We start from the raw sequence: 21,362 nt of genomic DNA, 5'->3' as shown, positions 1-21,362 counted from the left end.
TGTTACTACCCAGCGGAAATGGGGGTTTACTGAGTAGAAGGCACACCTGTGGGTAGCTAGTCCACAGGTTATATAGAGTCACCTTAGTCCTGAGGGGATGGGAGGTGACTGGGAGTGTAATGGGAGGTCCTGCTGATGACCAGGAAGGCTGGACATCGGCTGGACCAATGGTGGGTCAATGGCGACACCTGATTGGGTGCGTGCTTCAACCAATGAACACCACCTTCATCCTGGGCATCCTGGAAACTTCCAGGTTGCGACAGGGCCTGGGGCGGCTCCGTTGGTATCAATGTGGGAATGACTGGGTGATTGGGAGGAGATGGGATTAACTGGGAAAAGGGACAATAGAGAATCAGATATGCACCTAGGTATTCCGGTGTAGACAAAAAGGGCTTGGTGGTATCAGGAGGAATCCTTCCTCTTTCTCAACTCTCCGGGGTGAAGACAGTTGTTTAGGAAATCACTGGGCAATCAGGATTAATAGTGGAGCCATTAATCCATTCATAGACTAAGTGGGTTGCTTGCGGGCTAGGAATGACTCAAGGTGTGTACGTGAGGTTTCCATATAGAAGGAATGAAGCCCAACCAGGCAGGAAGATGGCTACATGTGGTGTAAGCAAAACACAGTGGTTTCCATGTTTAGCGCTTCACGCCGTTTGCTTGGACAGCTCCGTGGCGGCGTAGCCTCCTCCTTACCGTGGCGGGTTCCACGCGATGGCGGGGAAGAGTTAGAGCGCGGCTGCAGACACTCTGTGCCTGACTCAAGCGCTCATATACTTGTTAATAGGTACACTGGAGTCTTATGTAGTTCCTGGGTAGCATCACTCGCATTCACTGGCCAGGCGGATGCAAGCTTACTTCTCCAGGCGCCCTGGCAACCATGTTTGTGACAGAGGGGTCATTTTCTCACAACATGCCATCATAGATAGACATTACAGCAACTGCATGGTGTGTTTATCCCAAAGAAGTATTCTCACTAACAACAACATTACTTCCATAATGTATAAAGTGGACCTGAATCGAGAGAAGTTCGAAACACATACCCTGAACTTTGGACCACATTGGTTTCTTACTCTGTATGGAATCATATGAAAACCATGGCTGTCCCTGCCACTAGGCAAACTAGGTGATTGCCTAGGGCACTGAATTGGGTGCCCCCCACATTTTTGTATTATTTATTTTATTTATATCCCGCCCTCCTCGCCGAAGCAGGCTCAGGGCGGCTAACAGGACATGGTATATACCATGATTATTATACAAAGCAATTGTAAAATACGGTTAATAAATACATTTAAAAACAGTTGCATAAAATTTTTAAAAACTACAATAAGTTAAAGGTGCTACATTCAATGAGGTATATTCCGATGGCTAGATGTCGCTTTCAGGGTTCCTTATAAGCTTGCAGAAAGAGGGTGGTCTTGCAAGCCCTGTGGAACTGGTTAAAGTCCCGCAGGGCTCGCACTTCCTCCGGTAGCTGATTCCACCAATGGGGGGCCATTATAGAGAAGGCCTGCTCCCTCGTTGCTTTCAGTTTGGCCTCCTTTGGTCCAGGGATCTTTAGAAGACTTTGGGAGCTAGATCTTAGTGCTCTCTGGGGAACATGTGGAGAGAGGCAGTCCCTAAGGTAGGCAGGTCCTCGACCATATGACTCAGTGATGTTATCAATGCATGCCTTGCCTAGGGTGCCAGAAAGTCTATGGCTGACCCTGATGTAAACGATGCATACAGGGTTTTGTATGTATTTTGTTTTTGTCTTAAAAAGATATTGCAAGTTACTCAGCAGATATCAAACCAGTACAGTAAATGTTGACGGGAACCCATTGTTTAGACAGATACTTACTTGGAATAAAGAACATTTGCTATTACAAATCATACCAATTTTCATTTAGCAGACACGTATGACATTCACTGGACTCTACAACTGCCCACTGAATTATTATATTATAGTGGAATATATAGAGCACTGACATTGGCCCTTCTTCTGTCCACAGTCTCTCTGCTGTGAAATTAAGCAGAGACACCGGGGCGTAGGCTCAGTGTTGCGTTTGTGCCAGCACCTCCTCGATGACCAAGAGACCTGTAATCTGAATGCGGATCACCAGTCTATGCAGCTGATAATCGTAAATCTTGAAAGAAGGTGGGAAGCCATTGTCATGCAAGCTGTCCAATGGCAATCTAGGCTGCAGAAGAAGTTGTCAAAAGATTCAGTAAGTGACATCTGCCTGACATTCTTTTCCTCTCCCAGCTGCCCATATGGGTCAACCTCCCCCACAAAAAATGTTTACAAAATTCTTTCAACTTACGTACTTTTGATGTCTTCACGGAAGGTGCTATTGCAGCCAAATAATTAGGTTCCTGAACTTGTCTTTCAAAACTTATAATGGTCCTGTCAACTGAATCAGCTGATTAATGGGCTGTGCAAACACTCTTGAGTTCTATGTTTTTAACGACATAGATTCTAATGCTTTTTAGGCACTGAAAGTAAAATGGAAATCAATGGCCAATAAAAACAGACAGCTGTTCTGAGGATTAGAGTAAAAGAGTTCTCACAGGTCATAGCATGATACAGTTTGATCACTTCTCTGAATCTCTGTAATGCAGATATGAACATTCTGTATGTCCACCAGTACTATATATTTATCTGCTCACACTCCTTTCCCCACCTACTTCAGCTTTCAATGTGACTGGTAGATACAATGAGCAGGGAATAAATTCTGTGTTTTTTAATGCTGTGTTCAATTGTAGAATGATAAAACTGTGAAGGTTCTACATGTAATCCATATAACACCTTTTATTAGGACCAACTCAGTGACACAAGCTTTTGAGCTCACTAGAACTCTTCATCAGAACAGATCTTACAAGAAACTTAAAATTATGAGGGAAGGGGGAGAAAAGCAGGTATTTCTGGTCCTGGTCATGTCTTATGAACATGACTTGAACAATATGCTTTATTTATTCTCTTAAAAAGAAGTGTATAACATTTGGCCATATGAATTCTGATTAATTGAAAAGATTGCACACTGTTATGTGTCATTTTGTCGGCCATAATAAAAAGTATTACAAGGACTGTATTCTTGGCTTTTACTTTTGGACAAACATAGCTTTAAGCCACTTCTTTCTGCATGTAATCTCATCAACATCCAGTGAAAGGGACAAGTACATGGCTCAGTGGTATGACATGAGCTTTGAATGCAGATGTTTTGCCAGTTGAAGAATGTCAAGTGGCAAATTTGGGGAGAGACCTTTCTCACCTGAAACCCTAGAACTTCTGCTGATAGAAAATACTTAGCTGAACAACAGTCCAACCTAGTATATCTTCATCCTATCCTGAGACATACTTACTACTGTTTAAAAGCTTTGCTGACATGTGGCAGCACAATTTCTCCCAAAGAACAACAACAACAAAAAACCTCTTGAAATTGTACTCCTCGGGTGCAATGAACAGTTGTAACTAGAGCCTGCTTTCAGCAGCTGCAAACTACTTATACTGCTTTGGTTTGGTTGCTGCTTTAGTTTCACCTTATAGCACTTACAAATACTATTGTCATGTGCCTGAAGCAGAGGCAAGAGGCAACTGTGAAAATAACCCTGCAGGCTGCTGAACACAAGTGTAAACTGCCACTGCAACCAGAGCCCACTCTCACCTTTTCCAAGCAAGATGCTGCTCCTGTGTGTAACCATAGTTCCTCTAAATAAGCCACTATGTGCTAATTAAAGGCTAGTGCTGCTCTTGCAGCAGGAGTGTAGTCTTGTGACTCTATTTGGATAGCAATCGATTGGGAAGTAAGGTAGGGGGAGTGTTACAAGCACTGTATGTTTTCTTGATGTCAGGATGCCAGAGAACTTCACAAGCTCCACACTGCTTTGTTCCCTCTTTGCCTGAGGTAACTGAGACTTGTTTGCTGGACTGAATTGCCTTTTACCTGGCAGGGAAGACAACTTTTCTTCTGCTGAGAAATGGCAACTCACAGTATAGTTATTTCACTATAATTATAGGTGTTACTTTTGTTTTGAGGGAACCCCTTGCTACAAACATGTACAAAATTTGAAATATATGGGTATCTACATCTGTGTGCTTCTGTGGGCTTCTCAGGTGATAAAACAGAATGGGAGCACTGTATTTGGAAGTAAATTTAGTTTGACTCTCTCTCCTCCTATTCCAAGCTGGCATATACAACATTTCCTTTCATTCAGTTCCTGTGTAGTCATTTCTTGGGCTTATCCCAAGACTGTTTTCTCTGCTTTGCCTATCTCTCTGCACTTGATGGTGTGCCAGTCTTGGCACATGAATGGTATCCCCTGGAAACAAGGTTTTTTTTTAATTTGAGGTTGTCCACAGTATACTGTAATATATGAAAACAAATGGGATGTGTTTACATCACTGATGGCATCTGACTTGGTATTGGCAAGAGTCACTGACAGTGAAAACACTGCCCTGGCTGATTAGATGTGTTACGGAAGTACAGGACTTGCTTCCATTTTCCTTCTGTTCTTTTAATTCATATACCAACATTTTCTTTTGTACATTTTTGTCTCCATGGTTCTTAAGATACCCTATTACAATCTCTCACTTCCCTTCAAGGGTTATGTTAAAATATATTTTAAAGATTTTGGGGTTTTGTTTAGTAACCCTGACAAAGATCTTTTAAAATTATTTCTTGTTTCTTATAATTTATCACCTGTCATTTACTATTGCTTAGAACTAAAACTCTCTTTTTTTCAAAAAAGGAATATTCTGCAAACCTGAATATCTAGCAAAAGACTCTTTTCAGGATGCAGAAGTAAAAACTTCTGTTAGCAAAATTGCTGGGGTCTCCTCTTTTTGATGGGGGAATTAGCAAGAGCTATTTTTGACAGCAGAGCTTTTTTACCAATAATACAAAGGTCTAGTATCAGAAGGAAGATTCCAGAGTTAAAATAGTTTTAAAAAGTTTACTTACAAAAATATGTAAAACATACAATCACACATAAGCAATTAAAATACACACACTCAGGAGGCTAGGAAATCAGGGGTGAGGAATAGAGATTTGTAGGAATTATTGCAGAGGTGATATTTACCTTTCTAGGTATGGTCCAGGGATTCATGAAGCAGAGGAGGTGAATATGGAAGTGACCCAAACTGTTTGCAGGTGCAATTCTCTGCAAGGACAAGATACACTGAGCATGTCTAGAGTGTCTCCTTAAATAGGCAAAAACATAACCGGGAGGTATGGCTGGATATGTACAATGGTTTAGACAATAACTTGATGATTTTTGGAGATCTTGACAAAAGCAAGGCTTGAGTTCTCCCAGGTGTTAGACAAAAAGTGTAATGTTCTGTTTGCTCAGAGGATGGAGTTAGGAAATGGGCTTTCCAGGGTGAGATGAATAGATTCCCAGTACAAGACAAAAAGACAGGAATGATAGCTGGACAGGAAGAGCCATTATGATTTAATGTTTAGCAATAGTTTAACATTGATACTCTAAGGGGAGGGGAGCAAGAAGGAGAGGGTTGTATAAATAGGTCTACACATTAACATAAGGTAACACAAAAAGGTGTCACAAAATAGTATTGGAGACAGGAGAGATTAGCCAGCAGTTGCTAGAGAGATTAAGTCATAAGCAATACTTTACTTGAAATCCATTGTTTTACATGTTCAATTGCAGGGTGTGAGGGAGGAAATTTAGCCCAGGGCTGCTGCTGTTCTACTGAACCACACATTGTCTACACCCTGTATTTCCATTCCAGCCAGGGCCGGCGCGTGAGAGTCGGCGAACTAGACAACGGCCTAGGGCACTGGCTTCCACAGGGGCGCCTCCCTCCCTCTGGCACAATCAGCAGCGCCCCTTCCCCCCCCCACTGCTGCCGCCACTGCTGCCCTCCTCCCTCCCTTCCTCCCTTCGCGGAGCTGGAAGCCAGTGCCACACTCCACTCGCCCCCCCCCCCCCAAGCCTAGGCTGGTCCTTACCAGCTTCAGTCTGGCTGTGCGCAGCTTCTAAACCTTTGAAGGGCCCACAATAGGAAAGTTCACTCCCCCTCAGTTCTAGTTCCAGGAAACAAGGGGAACAAACTCTCCTCCCGCGGGCCCTTCAAAGGCTTAGAAGCCACATGCAGCCACATTGAAGCTGGTAAGGACCAGCCTCGGCGGCAGCAACAGCAACAAGGGGGAGTGCAGCCTGGCTTGCAGTGCAGTAACAGGGAGGGGGGGTAAGGATCAGCCTGGGGGGGTGGGAGCAAGCGCGCCCGCTGTCTTCCCACTCTTGCCAAGGCTTTGCAAGCCTCAGCAAGGTGTGGGGGGGGGGGCGGCTCTCTCATAAGAACATAAGAGAAGCCATGTTGGATCAGGCCAATGGCCCATCCAGTCCAACACTCTGTGTCACACAGTGCCAAAAAAAATTATATATATATATATACACACACACACACTGTGGCTAATAGCCACTGATGGACCTCTGCTCCATATTTTTATCTAAACCCCTCTTGAAGGTAGCCATGCTTGTGGCCACCACCACCTCCTGTGGCAGTGAATTCCACCTGTTAATCACCCTTTGGGTGAAGAAGCTTGCGCATGTGAGCATGTATGGAGACACACCAGAGCTTCATAAACTTCCTATTGTGTTGAAATAAGTGTCAAAGGGTTCCCTTGAAAGGGACTTGATAGCATACTTACTCCTGCTTCAAAGTGGGTGACGGTCGAGAATAGGGTGGCCCGCACATGCCAAACACAGCCTGATGACGTCATCGGGCTGCGCATGCTCCATGCACGCGAAAGTTTGTAAAAAAGAAAAGAGGGGGCGGGGGGCAAATTTTGACCTGAGGCGCTGGAAGCCTCAGCAATGGCCCTGATTCCAGCATGACATCTCTCTCTTGGCCTGCTTTTTACAATGAACCATGGTTCAAAGACTGGGAGACCCCATCTCTGAGTGGGGTGCTTCTCCAGGTGTAGGCAGTGCTCCTGGGTAACACTTCTTAAGACAACTAAAATAAGCTCCATGTTGATTTAATATGACTTCTCCGACATTAGATAAGTAGGCTGAATGAGACAGTCTTGATAGGTTGTTTCTCATTTGGTCAACATAGCTTAAAAAACATAAGGGATTTCTCTGAGCATTTCTTAGAATTCTGAAACAATTCTCAGCACTCTTTCAGCATTCAGTCATGTATTTTGTAAAGTCTATTTGCATAAAGTTTTAGTTTATTTAATTAATTCACTTAATAAAGTGAAACGGATATATTGAATTATTGTGATTGACAGCCTGTAAAACTTATAAGTATGTATTCAGCTCTCCAAAAAAAATCTCCATAACTTCTTCTACTGTAGTATTCATCATTCACTCCCAAATAGTGACTTGCAGAAAATTGTGCTTCTAAACTAGCAAGCTGCTAGCCAAGTTCTGTGCCATGACTGCCTGTCCCTCTCAGTTTCCATCTTTCCACATTCAAGTCATTCCCAAACATCCTGCTGGCTAATCTGATATCATATCTAAACTATGGGCAGGAACCTATACAATAGCTTGGGGGAAGTTTTCCTGTCTAATTTTTTTTCTTTTTGCTTGATATTTTTGTGTTACTGTTTGTACATGTTACTGTTACTGTTACATGTTACTGTTTGTACATGTTGCTTAAAGCAACATATTTTATTCTTCTATAAATAACTACATAGAAAACATATTCTAAACAACTAGCAAAGGACATATTTGAATGTTCTTAAAATCTTCAATAGTATTACTCAGCTGCCAATCCTGAGGGGAACATTTCTAATAAACAAAGCTGGTCTTCAGATTTATAATGGTACTCGTGTGTTTTGCACAATCTGAAGTTGGTGAGTGGCCTTTGTCTCTGTGTCTTTCTTCATTTCTGTCCCAAGCTCACTGTAGTTACCTTGGCTCCCAGAAAACAGACCAAAATCCTCAGAAAAGTATAAGACTGGAAGATATGACCACTGCTTTGATACTTCCTCGAGATTCTCTGTACCCTAATTAAAAACCAATGTCTGGGTCCGGACCTAACCCCCCTTCCAAGACCAGCAAGGGGGACAGAATGATCTGCCATCTCCCAGCCATGGTAACAATGAGCCTCAACTCAGCACACCTGAGTATGAGCCACTGTGCCTCACTTCATGGGGCCCCTGCAGTGCAAGTCCCAGGACTGGGAACAGGGCTGGTATCATGGTGACCAGGGAGAGGGTCTGGATGGCAGGTGGGGGAAGGAGTGGCAGGCCACACATGACCTTGGGCCAGAAGGAAGTATCGAGGAGGGGAGGAGAAGACAAAAGAGAGGTAGCCAACCTTTCCCTTGCTGGTTTGAGCGCTCACCATGCCTGCTGGAAGGAGGCAGGGAAGTCTGATGCCAGAACACTCTCCCACTACAATTGAGTCCTGGTGTCCTCAAGTAATGGCAACCAGGAGTGGGGCCAAAACAGGGGGAAGGCCCTTTCCCTGGGCTAATTGGATGCATGGGTGAGAAGAGGGACAGAAAATGGAACCACTAGGGAGGGAAGGCTTGGGAAGGGGGAGGAGTGGAGGGATAAAAAGGATAAGAAAGGCTAAAGCCAGGGAGGAAGAGATGCTGAGAACTGTGTGGGAGTCAGAGAGAGAGAGAGAGAGAGAGTAGATGACAGCTCCAGAAGGGAGAGCTGGTGGAAATGAATTAACCCACAACTCCTATTCTGAGGCTTCAGCCACCACTTCCAACACTTCCTCAGGATGACAGAGGGTGAGGCCACAAGAAATACTTCCTCTATGAGCAAAAATTCTACCTCATGAACCACTGGCATTAAATTTGTGAACTACTGCATAAATTAGTTTGCTCTGGGACCATTTTTCCTGAGTTGACAAAATGTGTGAGCCAGAGGTTAAAAATTGTGAGCTAGCTCAAACTAACTGAGCTTAGAGGGAATACTGACTAGGGAGGCCGTCACCCAGTTTGACACAACACCTAAAATAATATGCATCTAGTTAATCCAGCAGTTATGCACCTTTTACAAAGCACATGCGTGTGCAGAATACAATAAGCAAACTTTGCTATAGAGACCAAAGCTAAGTAAATAGGCTCTGAGAGGAAGATGAGGAGTATCCTGGCCCAAATGTGTATTCTTGTGTTCCTCACCTTCTCAGAGTTCCTGAACTCATGAAATAGAAGCAGCTTGTGTAATCAAAATTATTAGCTATAGAAATTCATGCTAAATAATTCTACCAAAAGACATTTTTAGCATCTTTTCAATCCATTACCTATTATTTCTCTAACCTTGCCTTGAAATTGAATCTGTGTAAAAAGCTACTATCCCTTTCTTTCTAACTCAGCTCAACAACTATTAAATGCATTGAAGCAATACCTTCAGGAATTTGGAATGCTCTGGTTGAAATCTGGGTCTCTGCAATATTCCTTCCTTAGTTATTCATATGGTTTGAAATGTATTTCCCTTTCCATCAGGCTAATTTTTGTCCAGTGCTGAGGACTTCTGTAAGTACAGTGTACTATGTGTCCTGCAGAATTCCCATGTGCTTTGGCTTTGAAAGCATGCTGTACATTCAGCCACATAATTGAAAATAATAAGGCCACAATAAATGGGATGGCCTTAGGGTATAACACCCAAGGGATTCAATTGGTGTCGCTCTGCATCAATGTCTATGCATCATGGTAATTGAGGTAACATAACCAATTACCACATTTTAATTAGAGTTGTAAGAACTTGGAAAATTCTGCACTGGTGAGACAGCTCAGTTTTTTAAAAATCAAGCGTTCTCTTTTCCAGAAGCCTTTTTCTTGGATGCTTATTCTTGGAAGTCAAAGGAGTTGCTGAAAGTACCATTTCAGAAAAGGTTGGGAAAAAATCCCAGATTCTTTATAATGAATGAAAAGTAAACCTAGAAAACAAAAATGGGTGACAACGCTGCATTGCTGCCGAACCAATATCCTCATCCACTTCTTCTTTTGTGCTTCGCTGTCACTTTAGGGGAAAGGAAAAAGTCTGTTGCAAAGTTTGAGGTAGCCCTAAATTAAGCCTCCCTTTTCTTAGCTTTTTTGAAAAAAAATACTATTTGGAGAGAGGAATCGGTGAAATAATTCTCGTATAGTTTGAAAAATCATCTATGAAAGAGGTAAATATTATCACTTTCTAATTTGGCTACACACTGCAATGACCTACTAAAAGGCATCTGAAATAGGCTAATTGCAGTCTCAATGATTATTTTGAAGGGTGACCGCTAATACGGAAAGAACAAGTGTGAGAGTTCAGAACTGCTGTATAAAGACCTCTTTCTGTAAACTGGTGTGAAAATCAGAAAAGAAAGGGATTCTGAATAGGGTTGCCAAGTCCAATTAAAGAAATATCTGGGGACTTTGGGGGTGGAGCCAGGAGACTTTGGGGGTGGAGCCTGGAGACTTTGGGGTGGAGCCAGAAGATATTGGGGCGGAGCCAGGAACAAGGGTGTGACAAGCATAATTGAACTCCAAGGGTGTTCTGGCCATCACATTTAAAGGGACAGCATACCTTTTTAAATGCCTTCCTTCCATAGGAAATAATGGATAGTGGCACCTTTTGGGGGGCTCATAGAATTGGACCCCCTGGTCCAATAGTTTTGAAACTTGGGGGGTATTTTGTGGAGAGCCACTAGATGCTATACTGAAAATGTGGTGCCTCTACCTCAAAAAACAGCCCCCCCCAGAGCCACCGATACCTCCAGATCAATTCCCCATTATACCCTATGAGAATTGATCTCCACGTAGGAAATAATGAAATGCGCAGCAGACATTTCCCTCTCCCTCCCTTTCTGGCGACTCTGAAGCGAGGAATTGGCATCTCTACTCACTAGTCGCTGCTAACTTCTTCAAAGTATCACAGATACACCATCCCAAGAGGAAGCCTTTCCAATTAGAGACTGAAGCCTCCTGAGGTGGAAAGTCTCATGGTGGCTATGGGGGCGGGGCTTCCCCCTGCTGGCCAGCTGACTGGGGGTGGGAAGGAGCCTGGGAAAGTGGGAGAATATACACATTAAGAAACATGATACAAAATAAATATGTGTGTGTGTGTATTGTTGCAGCCCCAGTGCTGAGGAGAGGGGTGATGGCGCTGGAGGCAAGGAGTCCTCTTACTAACCATACCCCAATAAATGCACTTACAATCCAGTTTGGGAATAAAATTGGCCACAGCTTTTTTGGTTGCAGCTGTAAGAAGCCTTGGCATAGCATGGAGCACCAGATCTTGGCAATCAGCTGACTTGCCTGCCAGTCAATTATCTCCTGCCCACCACAGCCAGCCATGGAATGGTAGGATGTTGGATCCCACAAGCCAACCGCCACTAAGTGGCCTCCCTTGTCACCTGAGAAGATTAAAATCTGGCAGCCCCTGAGCTGAGCATGCCCCTTCAAGCCCTCACCCCAAGATTCCATAACGCAGGCTGGGTTTCCTGAAAATGGATCCAGCTCCATTCTGATACTGCCCTCTCTTGTGACAAGTTTGCCCAGACAAACACTTATTGCTCCCACTGCACAAGAAAAGGAGAAACCAGTACCCTGCATGCATCCCCCCCCCTTCCTAGATGAAGGCAGCAAGGGGAGGGATTGGTGGGCAAAAACCACATGCCCAGGTGAGTTCCCTGAGCCACACAGCACTTTACATACCCTCGGATTGCCCCCTACCCCTGAGCCCTCTCCCGCATGCCAGCTCCATGATAAGCCTGGTACTGGGATGGGGTGGGTCCAATATTCATGCCCTACAGCCATCCAGCCCCTCACCTGCCTGTATGACCAGCCCATTTAGCCTGCATTGAGTCTAGGCCCTGGCATAGATATATACACATACAAACATATGCAGTAACTATTCTGATTAGGTTCTGGCCATCTTTCTCTCTGCAAAATGGTGGGGAATTAATTATCTGGATTGATATGTGTCAGATTGATGTGGAAGCTTTTATTCTGGGCAAGGCATTTAGATTATATGATCTTTTGGTAATTTATTAGCGATAAATTCTAAGTGAATTGCTGTTTTTTTTTTAGAAAGTCCAAGAAGATAGTGATGTGATGTTCAGAAAGAGGGATCTGTTGCTTTCAGTCCAGACATCTTCATAAACGAAATATTACTTTTTAGCCTATATACTTTTAGATTTTCATTTTGGTGTGAAAGTCATTGTTTCTCACCCAAGTCTACCCCAGAAATATATTGCAAGGTTATATTGCAAATGACTCTGTTCTTCGAAGGATATGATAAAAATGTAACAGATAAATGTCTGGACCAGGCATGCCAAGTCTGCTGCTCCAGACCTTCTGCCCAGCATCCTCTACCCCACACTGCTCAGCAGGGAAACAGGGTGAAAGGAATGGGGAGTCTGCATGTTCCTATGCAACCATGTCACTTCCAGTGTAAACCTAGAAGTGATATGATTGTACTGGGGGAGCAGTGCTTTAGGATTCCACTGAAGCTTTATAGTAAAACTGGAAGTGACATTACAGCATCAGAAAAATTGTGGTTTACATGTCTCTTCCCCCCAAAAGCTCCAACTAGTTGTCAGTGGTGGGTTGTCACTCCTAGTCTGGATTTAGTTTAAGTCATACAGAACCCTCTTTAAATAGATGCACTAGCTCCTCATGGCAGTTTCTGCTTATTGTGCCCTCTCTGTACACACTTCCACTGCCTGTTCTTGTATATTTTCCATCATAATATGTGGAACAGACTTCTGGAAGTAGTCCACTAAGTGCCATCCTTGCCAGTTTTCATTTCAACGACTTGTGTGGCAATTGTCCATATTTCTGAATGGTTTGGGGCAGTTAGCTTGCTGAATAGCTCCATTTGGCCTGAGCTTGCCAGGGCTTGGGAGCACAGCAGGATCAGCTATAGCCAATACTAGGTTGGGAGGCCACTAAGGAAGAGTGGGGTTGCTATGTGGAAGTAGGCAATAGTGAACCACTTCTGCCACCATCTCTTGCCTTGAACATCCTACGGTTAGTGTTTTCATCAGTGGCCCCTTTTTCATGAGAGTTATTTATTGTAATGTTTTTTCTGTGGGTGTTTTTATGGGTTGTTTGCTAGTATCCTTGATTTTACTTTTATATTTTCCTGGTATATAACATGTGTGTGTATCATTTGTTTTTGTTTTTTTTAAATGATCATGATTGTAAGCAGCACCGGCTCTAGGGCAAATAGCGCCCTAGGCAGGTGCCCCCCAGACCCCCCCCAGTGCACTCCACTCACCCCCACCGCCATGCTCCACTCACCCCCCCCCCCGCTTGTTGCAACTAAACCAGAGCCCTACCAGCTTCTCCCAGCCCATGCTGCATGTTTTGTTAAAAGATGGATGGAGGAAGTATCTCCCCACTCCTTTCCAGAATGGGAAGTGAGGGGGGAGTGAAGCTCCCTCCATCCATCATTTAACAAAACATGCAGGCGTGGGCTGGGAGAAGCCAGTACAGCTCTGTTTTAGTTGCGGCGAGCTTTCGGGGGGGGGGGTGAGCGAGCAGAGCACAGTGGCAGGGCAACGGTGGGCCAAGGGGGCTGGTGGCAGCCACTGTGGTGGTGGGGGAAGGGAGGCAAACTAGGCAGTTGTCTTGGGCACCGGGGGGGAGCCCAATTTGATGCCCCCGACCTCCCGGTGCCCTAGGCAACCACCTAGTTTGCCTAGTGGGCAAGCCACCCCTGATTGTAATATGCCTTGAGCTGATTAAGAATTGGTAGATGATGGTAAACTTTAAAAAAATAGAAAACTTGAGTGAAACATATAGGTCCTTTTACATGGAGGTGAAGACTAAGTTCTGCAAGACTCTTGGTTTGTTACTTCTCAAAGAGAATGGATCAGAGAGAGATTTTGTTTTTTCTGTAATACATATTTTGCATATCAGATTTTGTCCTTGGTAAAGCCACTTGCCTTTCTAAGCCCCTAGCCTCTTTGCTCATATTCCATCATATGGATTCTGTTGGGAATGGCAAAAGCAAACGCACAAGCTAATAGGCACCCACTCAAATGCCGAGCAATTGTCAATTACTATCAATCACATGTCAAAATAATATTACGTATATGCCACACACCTGCTAGGGCTGCTTTGTAGGGAGAAAATGGCACAGGCTATATTATTACTTTCAGTGAACATGAAGACAAAATTTATTCAAATTAAAATATTTTATTTTTAAAAATCAAGCAAGCTATTCTTAAATTACTTCATAATGCTGATGCTGATAAATGGCTTTCAGTACATTCATTCTGAGCTCCCAGTTTTGTGGTATGTCTTGCTCCTGTTAGTGCTTAACGTAAAGCAGTACTGTAAAAACTGTGCAATATCCCACAATTCATGTAGTTCAGTTTGAATGGTCTTCATTAGCCACATTTTTTGTGAATTGTGCTATGAAGTCAGCAGTCCTCCCACATATTTGCTTTAGAGTAGCACTGATCACAAAGTGATAACCTCAGGGAAGAAGTCTTGATTAATCTTTGCCTAGCAGAATACTCGCAGTAGATTTGCAGCATAAATCCCCCCAAATGGGTACTTTGATATGAAGTTCCTGCAAACAATTATCAGTAAGAATCTGTGTTTCCAGGATTGTGGCTTTTGACACCTAATGCTGAAAGACACTTAGCTAAGTTTGTATTAAGTAAACATATACACAAGTATACAATAATGTGCCAAAGCATTTTGGCTTTCTCTAACTAGGTAGTCCTCTGTGCAAGCACCAGTCGTTTTTGACTCTGGGGTGATGTTGCTTTCACATTTTCACAGCAGACTTTTTACGGGGTGGTTTAACATTGCCTTCCCCAGTCATCTACACTTTCCCCCCAGCAAGCTGGGTACTCATTTGACCAACCTCGGAAGGATGGAAGGCTGAGTCAACCTGGAGCCGGCTATCTGAACCAGCTTCCGCTGGGATTGAACTCAGGTCGTGAGCATAGAGCTCCGACTGCAGTACTGCAGCTTTACCACTCTGCACCATGGGGCTCTTTACTTCTCTAACTACCTTGGGATATTTGGGATATTTGTTTTGCTTACATTTCAACTCATAAAAACTTGCCAGAGGGGGAACTTTTATAGAATATATCCAAATAGAATATGTATGCAGGTAAGTGTGGTTGGATAGACAGACAGACAGAATAGATGGATAAACTTAAACATACATGCATATGTCTTCAGTATGTATTCATGTTCCATTTTCTTATATATTTTAATGCATTTCTAAGTACACATATGTACACACATTTCTATTTATATATATGTTTATTTTGTGTGTGTGTATTGTATAGTGTGACACATTATTGTATACTTATGTATACACACACAATCAGAACAGTAAATTGATGGATATGTAGAATGTTCATTTTTTTTATCTATATGGCATTTTTGTTCACAGGAACTCTAATCCATATTCAGGTCTCCATGTTTAGTGTGCAGTAATATGTAAATTACCTAGCCAGCTGCATTAAGCAGTGTTTGTTTATTCTATTTTTTTGGCACTGCGTGCACCTGAATCTCTGCCAAAAAAAAAAAATTGTGGCTGCTTCAGGGAACACTGTTTTGGAGAAGGAAGTTTTGAAAGGAAATGCACATCATAAATGAAACTGCGCTGTGTGAAAACAACAAAATCAAACCAAAGTTTCTGTTCCTGGAAATATTGGTATTTACAATGTAAAAATGATGTGTTTGTTATAATATAATGAGGACACTGAATCTCTTTAGAAGGCTCTGTTTGCACTGGCTCGGTAAACAAAGATGTGCACCGAGTGCCTGCTATGCTTGGCAGTTAGCTGTTGGCTACGATGAGTAAAAGATGAACATGGGAAGTTTAAGAGAAATAATTTCCAGCACAGCATATTCATTTCTCTTAATGCATGGCATTTGAATGCATTCAAATCTGGACAGCTGTGGCGTTTAAGTGTTAAAAAATGGCATTAATGATGCATCAAGCTCTCTGCCTAGGCTGGCAGTCCTCCTTTCAGTCTTCCAGTCTGACACTTCCTCTTTTATCCAGCCAGCTAATTTCCCCTCTTTTGTGAGGAGTAACTGTTTTCACACTACTGCTTACCCAGCAAGCCTCCTCATTGTTTCATGCTTAATTATCTTCTTGAGCTTCACCTTCTCAAGTGAAGAGGGGGGGGGGAGACTTGGGCCTCCCCATGGCTCTAATGAAAGCTCAGTTTTATAGATGCGCTGTGTGAATAAATGCAGTGTCTGATCGAGCCACATAATAAATGAGTTCCTAAAGTTTATGGAGTCAGAGCTTAGGCAGTTGGTTTACTCAGCAAAGTAGAAAGATGCTGAATTTTTATCTTTATGAAATCATTTTGAAAAAATGGAAGTGAACTTTAACTCATCTTGGAACTTTAAACCAGGGAACAATTGACACATTGCTGCAAATTGTACCAAATCACATCATATTTAGCATACTGCCCTCCACCTCACACTCTTAGAAAATGGTATATTAATACCCTTTATATAAATATCTAATTTCCAGCTGGCAACAAATTCTAGTGCCTGACATCTGTTGATATAGTATAATGAACATTCTTAGTTTAAAAAAAAAATTGCTTAGTTTCGGAAACTTTTTATGATGGTCACTTGAATATACATGGTGGTGTGTACTCAAACACTGATGCAGTTATTTATTTCATCACTGCATGTATTTGCATACTTAGTGTTCTTGTGCTTTTAAACCAATTGTAACATGGAAAGCAAAACATTCAAGAGCTAGAACAAAGTTTAAATCTAGTGGTACCTTTAAGACAAGTTTTATTCAAGGTATCAGCTTTCATGTGCAAGCACACTTCTCCAGAGAGAGTGAAACAGAATTTCTTCAACCATTACATGAGGGAGGGTGAAGTTAATTGCCAGGAAGGGCTACTTAGAGTCAAGATGCACAATTATAGCTGAGATTGGATTAAGGCAAGATCTGTAAATATCAGTAAATGAGCATACAAATACAAGAGTTAATAAACTGATGTGAGATTAAAGCTTGAGTCCAGTGGCACCTTCAAGACCAACAAAGTTCAATTCTGGGTATAAGCGAGAAATGAGAGACTTAGTATGTGTAGATGCACATTGAATTGAACTTTGCTGATCTTGAAGGTGCCACTGGACTCAAATTTCATTGCTTCGGGATTGCCTTCTCTAGTATGTTCCCCAAAGAGCATTACATTCCGCTGAGAACAATCTGCTGACAATCCCTGGCCCAGAAACATCTAGCTGTCCTCAATCAGTGCCAGGGCTTTTTCGTCCCAGCTCCAAACTGCCAAATAACATCAGGGCCCTGTAGAATTTAATGGAATTCCACAAGGCAGAGCTGTTCTATCATGGCTGGTAGAACCGCGCCCCACCCCCCCCACACACACACTTTCTTCTATCTTTTCTTTTGGCCTCCTCTTTTACCCACAAGGTGGCATTACAGTTTGGAACTGGTTTAAAAAAACTGGATTCATGGACATTATCTGGGAGCTGTTTTTAGATTACACTGAATGGTTTTATTGTACTCTAATATTGTTTATATTGCATTTTATTTATTGTTGTACATTGCCCAGTGCCCTGTGAATTCAGGGATTGGGTGATCTATACATTTATAAGTAAGTAAGCAATAAGAAAATAAATAAATAAGAAAGAGACAACTATGACAGTGGCCTCAGGGCTCCAATTGAGCCAATTTATGCTAGCCTTCATATGTACTCCAATACAGGTCATGAAATGTAAGCAGACTTCTGTGTGCTGGAGCAGGACATATACACAGGCATAAATTGGTTGTGCTTCCAAATGTGCATTAGTATACATATACATGGGGATATATTTTCTGTTCATACTGCATTGCTTTCACTAGGAAGAACATTCAAATACATGTATAAATTACCCTTCACATTTTGATGGAATGTTTAGATACCTATTTAAAAGGCTGACATGGATCTAATGTTGATTTTACCATGCAGCCAAGATAGTTCTTATACCAGCTGTCTAGAACTCTGAAATGAAATCTGGACAGAATATTGAAATTCCCATCTGAAATATTTTGCTGTTTCCTAACCCCAGAAACCTTTTTTCTTATCAAGTTTTATTTTCCACAGCAGCTCCATTGTTCTATTTATTGCTTAGATTCCTCTGAAATTTTTCTGCAGGTGGAAGTATTTCTGTACGCAGAGCACAACTCTCTTGCTTCCTTCCTTTTTGCAGGACCCCCTGAAATCTTGTTTCTTAATTTATAGGCATAAAACTTTGAAGTTATTTTTTTGTGGGATACTAGGTATTTGTTAAGACCAAAGAGCAATTACAGACCATGCAACTAGTACAAATCTAGTTGTTAAAAATATATATTTTTGTTAAAAATATATCTTAGACATACTGAGATGAAGCAGCAGATTCTGCATAAAATGAAGACTTCTTTTATTTTTTTCCTTTTGGTGAATAACCTTTATTGGTCTTTTTTTCAGAAGGAGCAAAAAGATGCACATTTTGTTCCAAAGCTATGCTGAGTCCAAAATGACATTCAAGTCTGTTCACACAAACACACACACACCTGTCATGTAACCCCTTGACAGATGACAAGCAAACTATAGAGCAGCCAAAGCAACTTCCAATAAGATGTGCTGTGTTGCCAGATGTTATCAGCCCAAATAAATCCCTTCTTACTATACAATTTGACATGTAAGCCAGTGATTGTCACTTAAATTGGTTTAAAATGTGATAGAGCAGGAAGTAACCACTGTTTTCTGAGGTATTTGTTTTTGGAGTCTGAATCTTAACAGTGCTTACTGTGCTGTACTTGAAATAGATACCGCCAACTCATTTTGTCCAAAATTGTAATTTTTTTCTTTCAATTGTCTGCCCCTTTAATATTAACAAACAGTTTAAACAGTGAATCCTCTTTTTTCATGAAATTTTTAGAAATGTTTTTTCCACCCTCTTTGGACAATTACAAAAGGCTTTTAATGTTAGTAATGGCAAACCACCCCATAAAAAGTCTGCCGTGAAAACGTTGTGAAAGCAACGTCACCCCAGAGTCGGAAACGACTGGTGCTTGCACAGGGGACCTTTCCTTTCCCAAAGTCAATCAAAGACATGAGCTAAGATCCAAAGACTGTTTCAAAAATGAATAAATAAAATTAAGTTATCACGCCGTTGAATTCCGAATATCAGATCTCTGTTCCTGGAGCCTTCTGATGGCAATATCTTTATAAAATTTAGAAAGACACTAAAAATGTTTGAAACTATCTACATTATTTTTGCTGTATCCCTCCCACAATTTAGTATAATGAGACAACTACACAAATTAATAGTACCAGACACATTCTATTACTCCTTCAAGAAGTTTCTTGTTCTTCAATTTTAGTTATAGTAATTTTTGTTTGTTTGTTTGTTGCTATGGTCAGCGGTTTTCTACCAAAGTTTAATCCTGGGATTTGTGATGTCCTTATCACTAATGGATAAGCAATCCCAATGTTGAATTACTGCAGGTCAGGTTTTAGCAAACAGCTTCCATTATTTAATGATGTTACTGTATCTCTACAAAATTCAGAGAAAATCATGATACAAATATATAAAGCTGTCTTATACCATTTGACCACTTAGCTTAGTAATATATACTCTGACTGGCAGCGGTTCTCCACTGTCTCCAGGAAAGAGGAGTTTTCTTCACTTGTTCTCTGAAATTGGAGTTGCTGAGTCAAAGTTCCTACCCAAGTCAGTGTTTGTTTTTACATCTACAGCAAATATCAGAAGAACATTGGTTCCACATTTTTCTGCTATATTGCAGGAAACAATATTTGGTCAATGTTGCAATCTGCAGAAATCTGGCCCAAGAGTTTTCAGACTAGATCCATACTGAGGGGACAGAGACTCCAGAGAAATAAATATCTTGCAGTAAGAAAAAATATGTAAGAAAAATGTAGGAGCAAATATATATTGCACTACCACGCACCATAAAGATCATTTCTCTGCTAGCCTCTAAATTAGCCTATATCTCATGGCATTCTCTGAAGTGGCCCCGTGGCGCAGAGTGGTAAAGCAGCAGTACTGCAGTACTGTGATCTGAACTCTCTGTTCACAACCTGAGTTGGATTCCAGCAGAAGCTGGATTCAGGTAGCCAGCCCAAGGCTGACTCAGTCTTCCATCCTTCTGAGGTTGGTAAAATGAGTACCCAGCTTGCTGGGGAGGAAGTGTAAAAGACTGGGGAAGGCAACGGCAAACCACCCTGTAAAAAGTCTGCTGTGAAAACATCGTGAAAGCAACGTCACCCCAGAGTCAGAAACAACTGGTGCTTGCACAGGGGACCTTTCCTTTCCTTTCCATTCTCTACTACTTGCATACCCTATCAAAATCTGTAGATGTGCAAGTGAAAATGACAAACCTAATATATGTACTAGATTAATGGTGCAGTACTGTATACCTTAGCTTTAAAAAAAAATGTAACATGGGTCTTGGATCTTTATTTTTTTCAAAAATAAACACAACGTTACTAATTAGCTTCTGCTTTAACTTTAATTACAGTAAGTATATGAGTCTAATTACTCTTTCCTCTAGAGAGCTGCAGTAAAGCATAGTACTTATACATATTTGTGGACCAAAAAATCTTGTTATGTGAGTGTCCTTTACAGTTTCTGCATATTAGTAATCAACTGTAGGTGTTGCCTGAAGAGGACAGCTCTCTGCTCAGCTATAGTACAAGGAGCCCCATTTAGAATGTGAGTATGAGAGAAGCAGAGGTGAAACAGGCAGGCACTGTAAACATGACTGCTTCCCTCAGTAGTAGTTGGCATGCTGGCATTTTTCAGAAGACAAAAATCATTTTTGTTTCTCCTCATGGCTCATGCATTCTTGAAGGTGGGGGACGGCTTCTTTCTTTCATTTTTGTTTCCGGCAGTATTCAGGCAGTTGTGTGTAGCAACTGACAGTTTGCACAAGGGGTGGGGGTGGGGGAGCTTTTCTTATAACTGCCAAAACTCTTCTTGCTCATGTAAATTCTCCTCAAAATGTAATGGTATTGTAGGTGTTACATGGCAAGAGTGTTCCATCAACACATAAAGCATCTATAACAGGTAAATGAGACGGTCAAACAAAGCATTGTTGTTTAATTTTAGTAATAAATCTTGTAAAGAAGAGTGAAAAGGGGCAAACACACCTCTGTATTTTCCCCACTGTTATTTAGGTTTGTATCTCACCCTTCTTCCATAGAGCTAAGTGCAATGTTCATAGTCATGTAGAGTAAAATCTTCCATCCAGACACTCACTGGGCTAGCCCTGATTAATTTCAATCTCATGTACCTTTGTCCCCATAATAACACAAGTTCATTTTCCTGTGCATAAGCTATAAAGGGCCAAAGGACATGTGCAGCTGAGAAATCTTCCACACTTCTTTTTTCATGTTTAAATGCAGCAGGGGAGCTCAGAACAGGGCTATAGAATATATGCTGTAGATGTTAATCCTCT

At 41.9% G+C, this 21,362-nt stretch overlaps 1 protein-coding gene across 4 annotated transcripts in view; it reads left to right on the top strand.

Moving 5' to 3' along the window:
• AKAP6 (A-kinase anchoring protein 6) overlaps nucleotides 1-21,362 on the top strand; it is a 432,373-nt gene that overhangs the window by 401,147 nt on the left and 9,864 nt on the right. For 3 of the 4 annotated variants that reach the window (XM_060262489.1, XM_060262488.1, XM_060262491.1), the window contains one exon: nucleotides 1,992-2,207. The exons of the other annotated variant lie outside the window; for it this stretch is intronic. In XM_060262489.1, the coding sequence (XP_060118472.1) occupies nucleotides 1,992-2,207 (216 nt within the window). The remainder of the gene's footprint in view (nucleotides 1-1,991; nucleotides 2,208-21,362) is intronic. 4 annotated transcript variants of the gene reach the window in all.

Source organism: Heteronotia binoei, chromosome 21 (genome assembly GCF_032191835.1).
Source record: "Heteronotia binoei isolate CCM8104 ecotype False Entrance Well chromosome 21, APGP_CSIRO_Hbin_v1, whole genome shotgun sequence".
Classification (NCBI taxonomy): Eukaryota; Metazoa; Chordata; class Lepidosauria; order Squamata; family Gekkonidae; genus Heteronotia; species Heteronotia binoei.
Note: the sequence above shows the minus strand (reverse complement) of the source record. Positions and strands in the feature narration are given on the sequence as shown.